Below are 13,812 nucleotides of genomic sequence, written 5' to 3' on the forward strand. Positions count from 1 at the left end.
CTAATGCACTTCATCCAAGTTTTTGTTAGCTGTTAATAATATATGCTTAATATAACACTGTTGTGTATGGGTACTTGTAGTTGTAGTTGTAATTTATTTGCTTTAAAGTTAGAGGACGTTTTCATGTAATGGCATTTAGTAGGACATTTGCATGTAATGGGATCAGTAGAAGCAACCACCTTCTTGTCTTTTCAAATACTTTGGTGAAATGCTCAAAGAGCTTGGCATTTGCAGCATATCTCTAATGCAGGAATCTGTGGATGGCAGTTGTTGCTGTTTGAAAGTAACATAATACAGGCATGGCAGGTGGCAGAGTATTTGGAATCACATTACTGGTCACTGAACAAACACATTATTTCAAAGCTTTAAGCTGGATCACCACCAGTTTTGTGTTAAAAAAAAAGCATAGCTGATGAAAAAAAAAAAAAAAAACTATCAACACAGCAATGAATAATGCAGAAATTCTGTAGACTGCATCCATAGTAGCAATTAGGAAAAAGCAGTAAAACAAATGAAGTGGTACCACAAAGGATATAGACTGACATAATTAACCACAAATGTAAGTGCCTGGAATTCACTAGACACTACTGGAACTAAGTTCTGTGGTCAGATGAGACAATAGAGGTTTTGGCAAACAAAAAACCTCAAGCCTAATCTCCATTTTTAGGTATAGTGGAGGATCTGTAATGTTGTGGGGCAGATACATAGCAACATGGACATAATGAAGTTCCAGTAGAGTTTAAATTTAAATCTTATTGCCTCTGCCAAGAAGCTACAACTGAATTGGGATTGGATATTCCAGCACATAGAGTGCATCCAAATTCACATAAAAAGGTTCAGTGACCACAGAATCAAGCTTTTGACATGGCTTTCCCAGTCCCCTAACCTAAACCCCATTGATAACCTGTGAGGTATACTGAAGAGGAGAGTCCAAAGGAGAGTTCAAAGGACCTGGTAAGATCTAGAGATATTCTGTATTGAGGGGGTGGTCTCAAATTCCTTGCTTTGTATTCTCCAATTTCATTAATCATTATAGGAAAAGACTAAAAGATGTTATGGCAAAGAGAAGTTACACTAAATGAAAGAGCGTAAATAATTGTGACATGGTTTTGTTGACATTTTTGATAAGGATGTTTTCCAAATAAATTTACGCTGTAAAATATTTTACAGTAATTTACTGGCAACCTGGGTTGCCAATAAAGTACTATAGAATTTACAGTAAACAACTGTAAAGCACTATAATATCAACATAGTATAAACAAACTCATAATCCAATGCATTTGCTCAATGCAGGACAAAATTAAACTGAAAACTGTCTTACTCAAGGACCCAATCAAGGCAGTTTGGTGGTGCTGGGATTTGAACACATGACCTTCTTATCTGTGCCTCAAAACCTTAACCACTTAGCCACCTCAAGTAGCACAGTTAGTTTGCATTGATTCAATGCAATCTTTTAGTGGAGTTAATGAAGTGGTAGAAGTAGCTGAAGCAATAAAAGTTGCAGTATTGGTGTGGTGTGTGGCCCAGTGGTTAAGGTTTTGAGTCACTGATCAGAGCACTGTGTGTTCAAGTCCCAGCACTTCCAAGGTCTCATGGCTGGACAAGACTCTTAACCTTCAGCTCTGTTGTAACAGGCCAAATAAGCAAGTGTATGGTGTTATTGTTATATTAGATATTAAGATATTATAGTACTTTACTGTAAATATGTTTTGATATGATAATTCCATTGTATTTTCAGTGTAAGATTAAACAAAATAAACACAAACATTTGTTCATAGCCCTTTAAAATCGTCGTTACCAAGGGTACCAGAAATTCTTGAGCTTGATTTCTTTCCCATTCTACTGTTATTAACCTCAATTCCAATGAATTAAATAATCCCTCTGAACAAAGAAACAAAGAATTAGGTAAATAAAAATGCCACATTCTTCACATAAGTCACCTAGTCTTTTATTAATTCTCTCAGTAACATCCTCTAACAGTATCAGCCAAAGAAAGAAAACAGCATAACCTCAAATGGTTGAAAATGTAATGATAGTGATATAATCAAACCAAAGACAAAAAGGAAACCTGACAGAATACCAGGGGGTGCAATTAAATAAATAAAAATATAGATAAATAAATAGACAGTTAAATTAATATATCATAGCATCATATGCTTGTTCATACTATCAATATCTCTCTATCAGTAAGATTCAGTAAAATCCATTTGAAATGCATAAAAATTGAGCAGAGGGCAACACCATAGCTGGACAGTCTGTCCTCAAGCCAAGGGGATTTAGGCGGTGAGACAGAAAATGAAAAATGATGAAATCTTTTTTGTGCTTTGTAGTGCACATTCATTCAAAACACACACAAAGGAAAGTGGTAGTGCCTGGCACATGCACATGGTTACAGTAGTCAGGCAGCAGAAAGAGAAATGTGATTCAGGGCTTCCAGCACAGTAAAATCACAGTACAATGGGCTCCCGGCACAGTACGATTTCTAGTTCTGTGCGGTACAGTTTACCCTGGTCTGACAAGGCCATGATGCTTTTTTTATAGCCGGCTAGGTCCTGGGTCTGAGCCTCCTAAAATCAAGAAAAGAATCACATTGAGCATTGTTAATTATAATTAATTTAATCAAATTACAACCATTTAAAGCTCTTGGTTGTCTTTTCTCACCTGATAGAGGTCCTTCAGGAGATAGTCCAACTCCATCTCATCAATGTAACCATTTCCATCCTTTAAAACACAGGAAGAGATTATACTGGGTTACCCCTGTCTATATTGCAGTTATATCAGGGAGTGTATTGGATTTACACAGATGATTGCTTTCCTATTTATCGATTCATAAGATTCTCTGCTTCACTGATTCACTGTCTATTCATTTGTAGAGTTCGGATGAGGTCATAACTCTAAAACGACACAGAGGAGAGGAGGTACTTTTTATTACTTTTGCATCCTTGGGTGAGTTGCTTTGCATGTGGCAGAACATTTTACATTTTTTCAAAGCTCAGCGAATCCTGTCCAGGCACTATGAGGTGTGTCAGTATTTGGTTGACCTGGTGTCCCTTCCTCTCATGCTATTATTTATTTACCCATGACTTCATTGTAGCAACTGCAAGTACCTATGCTTCAGATGTGACTGCATCAGACTGGATGAGGGCTATGAGATCAGGGAAATACACTGCAGTAATTTTAGACTGAAAGACTACATTTCATTTATGATTAAGCACTGTATCTGCCCTAGTTCTCAAAGCAAACATACTTTAAGAATGTCATGCAAAAGGATACCCTGTCAATCTCTAATTTTACTCTATAGTAGTTTTTACTTTTTAGATAATTTAAGAAAAATCGTAACATTTGATAAGTTGTCCATGTTTTCTACTGCTGGCTGGAGGGACTGGCCGACCAGACGAACAAAACATGCATAATAACCACAATAATGCTCAATTAAATATAAACGTACAAATTTAGAGAGTGCCGATGTAATTTGTTTTAGTTTTGGGAAGAAAACTGTACATAAAACAGCATAGACTCTAAAACTAAGTAAACGTATACACCAAATACTTAACATTTATATCTATTATAATAACTTATAATTAACTTAATAACTGAATGCATTGATGAATTAATAAATAATAAAAGTTAAATAATATAAAATAAACAAACAATTCTTGCTTGAGAATTTTTGCACACCCTCTAGTGGTGCATTTGGAACTGTGTCACCCAAAAAGCCATTGTTAGTCAAATGTTCAGATAGCAGCTGTGCATTTGTGGTCATTTACCTGCTCAGGTGAAGGGAAACAGCACTAGTCTGCATGCAAAATGGATTCACGAGAGTGAGGGAAATCAGATGTAAAAAAAAAAAAGGTGGGAGAACTCACTCTGCTTCATTTGCTGAGCTAAACCAAACCGTCACCTGCAGGAGACTTTCAGCAACATTATTTTACTATTAAGCATTGTGTTTCTTTGTTTTGAGCAGATGCACTTCCAGTGAGCAACAGAAAACTGAAAAAAAACCTTTTTTTCCCCTTGAAATGGTCTAAAATGAAATAAATATTGTTGAGCAAAGTTAGAGAATGACAGGCTCCCCCCTTGCATACTGTCTTAGAGCATGCTTGCTATGGGGACTGGGGCAGACACTTAATTATAAATAAAGTACAGTCCTTCAGTCTGAATCACAGGCGCTTGCATCTCACGTTTATTTTAGTGTAGAAATGCACACTACCTTGTCATAGTATGTGAATATGCTGTTGAACTGTTCAGTGGTCAGCTTGACACCCTGCAACACAGTGCAAATAAAACAATATTTAGGCTACAATTCCATCTTTTAGAACTTTAGTACAAATTGTAAACATTGCTTATACCTAACTCACCTGGAATTTCAGTAAGAAATTTTCCTGAACTGGTAGAAGCCTTAAAATGTGAAGGAGAAACAGTTCATTACCACAATGTATTTGATGGAGAAAGTGCTATTTGATTAATGTGGGCAAAATGTTGCTCACCTTGCCATTTCAGAGAGCCCCAGTTTCCCGTCCCCATTCAGATCAAACATCCTCAGCTGAAAGTGAAAAAACATATCAAAATAATGGATCATTTTTATTAAATAACCACTATTTACGTTTCTTGTTCAAGTCTTAACTGGTCTAACTCTTATTTGTTGCAAATGCACACAAACTGAGCATGAAAAATGTCATTAGTCAAACTGTTATATTACATTTTATTCACTAATATAAACACACAGTTCCCTTCATAACAAAGGTGTAGTTCGCTAGTTTTCTCTAGTATTATATCAAGGTGTTAATGAGAACTGGGTTGTTTTACTGCATGCACATTCATTTGTCTGGTTGCCAACAGCTTGCCAAAGCATTACATAATCTAATGCACTTTATTCTTTTCCATTTTAGCCCCAGTCCCTTTTTCTTTCTAAATGGTAAATGGTCTTATATAGCGCCTTTTAACCTTAGTGGTTCTACAAAGCGCTTTACACCGTTTCTCATTCACCCAATGTATCTGTTGGAGTCTTTAACAATTCAAATGCACATGCACATGCACTAATTAAAGCCACCAAGCTACAATTCTGAGTAACAGATGGTTTGGCAGATGTTATTATTTTATTATAGCAGCATGAAGCTTTGCTGATGAGATACTTACGATTGTCTGCGTGTATTCCTGCAATTTCTGGTCCTCATAATGCCTGTTCACCTTTTTCAGGAGGTCTGAGAGAAAGTTCTAAAAGAAAGAAAAGGTATAGGTTACTGTACTGTAATAAAACTTCAGTCTATGTCTTATGTTTCACAAGGAGCCTGGTCCACTCAGGGAACAACTGAAACCCTTAAAATTATCTGGTAGACAGTGTAACATTTGCACATTTATTATACTTATGGTCAAAATCAACTTCCTGCAGGTGATTATGACCTGGTTTGTACTTTATGAACCAGTGCAGAGCTTTGAATATTTCCTTTAACTGGCAGTTGCTACGGCCAACATGATTTGCATGCTTTCGATTTGCTTCTTCAGCAAAAAGGCTATAGAATTACACAGATCTCGCGCAGGTTAATGAGTATGACTCAAACTAGAACATTAACTCAGTTAACTGATATATGCTATACTACTGTATGCTACATTCTATTTAATGGCAAAATGGTTGGTGAAGAAAGTATAGTGTTTTATTTAAAAGAAATATAAATCCAAGTATATAAGTACCTTACCTTCAGTTCATTTGCTTCAATGAAGCCACTGCGGTCTGTGTCATACCTTCGCCAGGCCTACAGATTGACAAATATCCACAAAACAAGGTACTTAATTACAGTTAAATAAAGAGTAAATCATGATAACATTTGCCTGACCAGGATAAAGTTCTCACTGAAAATGAATGAACGAATTACAACATTTGTTAGAAAGCTTGCTAAAATAAATTTATTTTAGTTCATTTCCCAGAAACCAGTCCCCATAGATACAATGCAAATAATAAATAATTTTAATTTTGTTTGTCAAAATTGGAACTAATGAAAATATAAATGTCCTGACAAATTTCACTGAATTTAACTTTGGAAATGACTGTGATTTTATTACTGATAACATGTTCAAACGCAGTGTGTAATGTTGCTGCCTCATAGCTCATGGGTCAGCTTTTTCTAAACCTAAGCTTTTTCTACTGTTTGTGTGGAGTTTTGTGTGTTCTTCTCATGTTTCACGTATGTTTCCTTCAGGTTCTCTAGTTTCCTCCCACCTCTGCAAAACATGCCTGGTAGGTGGACTGTTTACGCTAAATGTGTGTGCATGGTGCCCTGGGATTGACTTTGGGTGAATTCTCACTCTTTCACCCAGTGTTCCCAGGATAGGCTCCAGATCCACACTTGACGAACATAAATTGGTTACTGAAGATGAATGATGAATGAACATGTTTAAAAAGATTACCAACAAGCAGAATACAATACTATATTAACGCTGTTAGTCTTCTGATAAATTCTGTCAAGTTGTCAAGTTACTTGAGAAATATTAAATTTATGCTTAGTCTGAAAGAAAACAGCATATTAAGAATTACACATTTCTTTCTTTCCACAGCTTTACTTTATCACCTTCTAAAATCCAGTCAGAAAGCTTGAAGGAAGGTGGAAAGGATTAATCATTGTTGGGAGCCATGAAACTTTCAATGCAGTAATCTTACTGGCTTTTTCATTTACTATCACCATATTCTATTCAGAGCAACTGTGAGAGCACAAAGAACATGAAATGAAATTTGAATGCTTTAATCTAGCAACATATGTTGATTCTAGCACAGGATCTTATCAAATATAGATGCTCTGTCCAGTCTTCTGATATATGTGGAGACTTTTTGTGGCTCTTCCATAATGTATTTCTCAGAAAATAGAAGTTTGTACCTCCTCATTCTATACCTCCTCATCCAGACCCACCCCCCACCCCCACATAGAATTCTACTCCATCACCCCATGCACACATAAATTCACACCCACAGCCAATTTAGAGTAGCCAGTCCACCTACCAGCATCTTTTGGGGAGTGTGGAGGAAAATAGAAAACCATGGGCAGGACATATGAAAATGTGAGAAACTCTGCACAGGCAGTAACCCAAGATAAGGATATAGTTTGCACACTACAGAGTGATTAAAATGCTAATTTTTCTCCTTTATATCACCCTTTCATCAGCTTTGCATAATATAGAAACGTAAGCACCAAACCTTAACCAATCATTTAAAAGAACAAAAATTATTTAGAAGTTTGCATCTCTGTCTTGTGGCTGATTTTTTTCTCGATGGTGAGAATAGGCCAAATTGTGGAATATTACAGTCTGAGGAATAAATGATCAGGTACAGTATATAATTCTCTATATAAAATGCAGAATCTTGGTGCTATTCTTATGACATATTCATAAAAATATTGTTAATATGCTAAGCACAGAAAAATTACACAAATTGTTTATTATTATTTTATACACAGTGGAAAGGTGAGAAAAGCATACTCATGGAATACTAGTTCTACTTTTTTCATTCCAGACCACCAAGACAGTTTTCTTTGGAACTATTCTTGTTCACTCATGTCCTTAGCAAAGTCATCACTCTGTGACCATGAATCCATGTGGGTAGCCCATGTGGGTCTAAAAGAAAAGAAACTAAAATTTTACTACTGTATAGACTGTGTTGATCTGCTAATGGGTCTGTATTGTCATACAGAGACAGACCCTGTGGTACTTTCAGTCTCATTCTCTAAGAGGCCTCTTGAGGCCCATTTTGGCATAGTGCTGGAAATGACCATAATTACAGGTGCAATGGTTACTGAAATCCTATAGACAACACTGAACAAGCAATGGGACTGCCACTCCTTTGGCCATAGATGCAGCAGATCACTGTACAGTAATTGTTGACATAGTGAAGGCAAATAGGCTGGCTCAAGTACCATTGCCAGAAGCCTTGTATAAACACGCCACCTGCTACAATTACCTGGCAGATCTCTGTCGCACAAGCCTAGGAGGTACTAGATCATCATCTCCTTTTGTCCGCAACAAACTGGACATTTTGAGGCAGCAGGCTACCTTTACTTTACCACTAAAGTTGAAATTCTTGAGCCTGTTCAGTGAATCAAGTTAATTGATTTTGTTCAGTCAAATGATTTGTTCAGTTACATAGTTTGCCCAAATGTCCAGCCTGATCATGCAGCCAACACATCCTGAAATGCTGAAAATCTACAGCTTGGAGTGAATGAGCTGAGCCATACTTGAACTCAGTCTCCAATACAGATTTGTTCATCTTATTGACTCATCCAGAAGACAGAGTTATTCATCACACTGTTCCTGGAAACTTGGTTTCAGAAACTTCAATAGCAGATGGATGGAGTTAAGCATAATACAGTGCAAGCCATGTTGGTGCTGCTCTGCAACCAAGAACAACTAAAACTGATTAGTGTCAGATCAGAGCATGACCACGCTTCCTGGGCATGATTGATCAAAAAGTTGAGATGCATCATATCTAAAAGGAGCTTAATTCTCAGAAGTTGAGTCACTCAACTTAGAGCCTGTCAGCCATATCACAAAGACGTGTTACTAGCAGACTGCACGACCATGAGGCATTGGTCTAGTACTCGTTTTTCACTGCTAAGAAATGATAAAACAAATGCATCTGAAAAACCCTGAAGGTAAAAGAAAGGTATAAATCAGTCTCAACATCAACATCAGTGTATTAACTTATATTATTTAAATCTGTGTTGCTACTGCTGCAACATTTTCAGGAACCCCTAATGGTTCACATATATTCATGTTGGATCAGCAAATTTTGACAAATTTGCAAGTGTGAAGTTCAGCTAAGGTTAAAAAAAACACCTGCAGAAAAGTGTAAAAGTTTGACAGACAATTCACAGACAACAGACAGACAACTCACTGTCTAGTGAGGTTCAAGGACGTCACAGAGACAAAGGCTTTGGGCCAGGATTGGCCAAATCTACCACTTTATGAATTTCCACCTCTACCACTTCTGTGGCTGAGGGTTCAGCACATTTGCCAGACTATGTAACCAGTGTGTTGATAGGCCCATTGTGCCCAGACCACTGTTATGCCAGTTAATATTACTGACAAGCTATTTGTGCCCACTACCCTTTAGACCAGCCTATGGTATAGACAAACGCGCCACTTTGGCACAGTAGACGATACACCTGGAAATTATGCGTCTGACCCCTGCGAGTGACCCCAGTATACTGACACCCAAAGGGTCAACCACTTGCTGCATCTACACATCATTTGTATACAGACTATGTGAGAAATACTGGGCATAAATGGCTTATCTTTCACAGTAGCAATGTTTTGGAGCTTCGAATAAAAGTGTCTGCTTCTGGGTGTACCATAAAATTGTTCATGACAGCAATATGTACACAGAAGGGAACAGACTGATGAAGTACACTTGGAGTACAAAGACTAGTAAAAACTTTCCTTAGAGGTGTGGAATATCTCCATAACTTGCCATATGAACCAATGGGAATTGCAGATCTAAGGTGGCTTTTAATTAAGACAGCTTTTTACTTGCCATTACTACAGCTGGATGAGTAGGCAAAGTGCAGGGGTAACTGGCCAGCATACAGAGTCTGCAACAAGGACCGGAGTTCAAACATGTCATACTGTTTGAAACCCAGCATTCATGGCAAAGATATTGATACAGTCGTATATCAATAAACCTAAAACTACTTTCGTAGATAAGAATGTGACCAGGCCAGCCCTTTATCCAGTGAGGGATTTCTATCCTCCAAAGAGCACAATATCAGCACATTGATTAATTTTCACCCACAATAGGGAGTAGTATCAGAATGTTGACTGATTCTTATCCTCAATACAGAACACCATTAGCACTCAATATTTTCCTCCTCAATAACCTAAACACATTGAGTGATTCTCTAAAGTTTAGTGATTAGAGGCTCCATCAGGACATGTTTGATAGAACTTTGATACACAACGTACACTAGTTGTGCAGGAAACTGTACTTATGCTCCTCTACTCACTGGTAGAACGGCAGTTGCATACTTAACATTCCATTGCCTGGTTTAGATTGTTTTAAATGTGATAAAACTTATCCATATTGGACTGTAAATCTTATTAGGTCCTTGCAAAAAGAGAAAGAAAGGATTATGTAATATATATGACTATATGCTTGTGCTATGCACCTTTACTAGTGCATGGCTGCTGTAGCTCAGGTTTTTGTTCTAACCGGTACATTTTAGCCTTCAACTGATTATCAGGTCAACTGGTTGATTGGAATGAAGCCATACCAACCTTTAGTGGAAATAACCTGAAAACCCCTGCTTATAACATACTTATATGAAGTATGTTTTTTACCATCATTACAATTCAGTGAGTGAAATACAGTACAAAAAAGATCAATTCAACCATTTATGTGAATAAGCAAAACTGCTAAGATCTACTGTGGAAATCTGTATGTTCCCTTACCGCCATAAACTCAGAGCTGGAGCCCAAAAACTGTCTGAAGCAAAGCAGGAAGTTCTCTTCTGTTGGCAGAATCTGGGCCAGCTATGACATAGATGACATGAGAATGAATGTTTCTAAAATCCAAAGTGTGAAAAATAAAGCGACATTGAATTACTCTCATTTTAAAGCATTGAAAACAGCCGGGTTGGATCTAAATATCTGCTATTTCCAAGGTCATTTGGAGTCTGACCTCATCAAGTGCACTAGCGACAGACTCAATTTTTTGGAACAATGCAATTTCTTACCTCTGACAGCTCAATCCTCCCATCATTGTTCTTGTCGAATTTCTGCATGAACTCTGTCATCTTGTCTCTGAAAGATGCATTTGAGGGGTCCTGAAACAGACAAGCATTCCAAGAGGTCTTTGGTCCAGAGCTAGCCTTAGATCTCAGCTAACGCCAATTACTTTTGTTCACATTACTCATGTCAGAGAAATGCCACGTAATGCCACATCAAGTAAGAAGTCTGTTAAAAAGTTTTGCTAATGAGGATAAGCAGCCCCTCCACCTGCCCCAATCCAATCTGTTTACTTGCATATTGACTACATTACTACAGTACAGATCCTATTTTTGTCTCTGCTAGATTTGTTTTACTTTGACAGATTTCATATTCAAATTTCACTATTCAAAGTCATTTTCTTTTTCCTTGTTTACTTACCACACCTGCTCCTTTCCGTGCAATCTCCAACTGAGTGATAAAGTTTTCAAGCTCCTTGCCCTCAATGTAGCCATTACCTGTAGGTGAGATCCACATTAAATCAGCATTTAGGATTTATATTACAGGATTACCCAACGTGAAATTTGCATTAAATTGTTGATTTGTCTGGATGATGTCTTGTATACCAAGCTTGTTAAGAATTTTTGGCTGATACCAAAATCAGAGCAGCTAGCCTAATTAAAATCTCTTGACAGCTGTTCTCCCAATCAGGCTTTGAACATCTCTTTCTGATTTTGGAATAATTAAAGGCCTTGCTTTAGGGGGCCTTTTAAATTCCATCTATTACAAAAAAAAAAACAGAAAGATGATCTGCAGCTTGATGCTTAAGAGAGCTATACAAAAATTCTAATTCAGTTTCTGCTAATACATAAAATATTATCATGTGTTGTGTATGCACAAGTGTGTGTGTGTATGTGCTTCGTTTCAAACTCTAGAGATTGTCAGTTAATTTGTCAGCAGACACCAGTGACATTTGCAGACAGATGAAAATTGATCTCTCAAGGGGAAACGCTCCCTCTCTGGTATTTACAATAAGCATAACACAATAAGACGGCATTTCAGCATGCATCCACATTTCAACATGATGAAAAGTCAATTAAAACTGTATCAGTTCTGGCATCACAGCCCCTTGACAGCAACCTTGATTATGCATTCAGTGTTCAGACCTGGCTCAGAGTCTATAGCTTACTGTAATGAATGAGACCACACACACTTTACAGTGGTATACACAGGGAAGGTTGTTAGTGTTATTCTATTGGGAAATGATTCATTTGTTGCAATACATCTGTTTTGTAATTATAACAATTCATTATCCATTGAATGTTATCAGTTGACTTATCAGTTAACATGCAAGTTTAATTCAAAACCAGGGTTGTGTTTTTTTTTTTTGCTCTAATTTTGTTGACCATAAACAATATTTAAATGGTCTAATAAATTCACATAGGCTTAATAAAAATAATTAGTGTTAAATAATCACATCTAGCATATATTTGATAAATGGAACTAGCCAACAACAAGGAAATACCCAGAAGATAAGGTTAAAGAGTTTTTTTGTGTTAGTTTTAATAGCAAACACAAGCACAACGTATCTCTGGATAAATCACAGAAATTCAATACTCTGCTCGGGAATATACCTGCGTGTTCCTGTTTTCTTTCCTCACATAACACCCTTTCAACCCTTTCTCCTCAACAAACTTTTCTTTAATTAGGTTACGCATTTCAGATCATTGCTCATCTCATGTCAAAGCTCACGTAGCATTTTTTTTCTCAGTTAAATACCCTCCCGAGCATCTTTTCTCAGCTCGGACGAAAGTCTCCACGAACTCACATTGCACTTACCGTCGGCATCAAAATGCTTCCAGATGTCGAGGAACTGGGATGCCGTCAGTTCCGCCAAGTGAAGATAAGGAGGCTGTGCAGATTGATTTGCCATGTTTTTTTCCCCTGCTGCTCACAAAAAAGAACAAATCCCTGGCGAGCTTCTACTTCGTCCAACAGTGACTGTAGTTGTCCCCCTCCCCGCGCCGGCCGCAGCTTTTAAATGAGCGCTAAAGGCTGCAGTGCCTCCGCGGGCGGCCGGGTGGCGCAGTTTCCCTCATCACCGCTAACGCTGATACTCCCATAACACTCTGGGCTGCACAATTACACAGTGAATACATTACCCTAGTGTATCATACTGGGCCAAATGTTGATACATTATGTTAGTCGCGATTGATATAGCATATAGAGCCTATATAAATAAGTTTAAGCATGGTTCGTTGGAAGGAATGTGAAGATTCTATCTATCTATCTATCTATCTATCTATCTATCTATCTATCTCTGTGCGTGTAATTATCTGACATTCCTCACATTACTTCCACTTATATTTCCTTTTCTTGTAGGCAATTTCCTTGTGTCCCAGATCGGATTATCTCCACATATTTTCACTTGTATATAAATCCCACCCCACAGGGACACAGGGATTTATGGACAGGAAAAAGAATTCTCGTGGATCAATGTTGACACTTATATTTTTATTATGCTTTTCATTTATTTATTTATTTATTTATTTATTTATTTATTTATTAAAAGTACTATTAAAGTATGGATCATTGCTATTGCATGTGGCTCTATGAACCACATGGGGTTCATTTCTTGCCGCTGCCCTGTGTGTGCGGAGTTTGCATGTTCTCCACGTGCTGCTGGGGTTTCCTCTGGGTAATCTGGTTTCCTTCCCCAGTCCAAAGACATGTATGGTAGGCTGATTGGCATGTCCAAAGCGTTCATAGTGTATGAGTGTGTGTGTGTGAATGTGGAAAGTATTTCCAGAAGAGTGGAGGTTAATATAACAGCAAAGGGGGGCTAAATCTGGAATGGGATGATCAACAAGCATATATGGTGTGATTGTAAGATGTCCACAAACTTTAGGCCACATATTTAAGTAGATGAGTATTTTGACCATATGAGTACCTTATGAGGTGTTTACAGTTATGATAAGAAAAGCATCAGTCTCTGTGGAGTCTGCAGCATCAGGGGCTAATTATTCCTTTGCTCTCATGCATGTAGATTACAATACCTTCCCTGAAACACAGCCTTAGTGGCACGGAGCATATCATGGGAGAAGTAGCCCAAAGCTCTTCTACCACAGG

The 13,812-nt window shown here is 37.6% G+C and overlaps 1 protein-coding gene across 1 annotated transcript; it reads right to left on the reverse strand.

The window, feature by feature from the left end:
• Positions 1-1,915: 1,915 nt before the first annotated feature.
• Positions 1,916-13,107, reverse strand: calb2a (calbindin 2a). Its single transcript, XM_053623132.1, has 11 exons — positions 12,523-13,107; positions 11,125-11,201; positions 10,713-10,802; positions 10,429-10,509; positions 5,694-5,750; positions 5,137-5,214; positions 4,488-4,543; positions 4,359-4,398; positions 4,211-4,264; positions 2,662-2,721; positions 1,916-2,567 (listed from the first exon to the last, which is right to left on the reverse strand). The coding sequence occupies exons 1-11, from the start codon at positions 12,614-12,616 to the stop codon at positions 2,448-2,450; spliced, it is 807 nt and encodes a 268-aa protein (XP_053479107.1). The 5' UTR covers positions 12,617-13,107; the 3' UTR covers positions 1,916-2,447.
• Positions 13,108-13,812: the final 705 nt, after the last annotated feature.

The sequence above is a fragment of the Ictalurus furcatus genome, chromosome 4 (genome assembly GCF_023375685.1).
Source record: "Ictalurus furcatus strain D&B chromosome 4, Billie_1.0, whole genome shotgun sequence".
Taxonomy (NCBI): domain Eukaryota; kingdom Metazoa; phylum Chordata; class Actinopteri; order Siluriformes; family Ictaluridae; genus Ictalurus; species Ictalurus furcatus.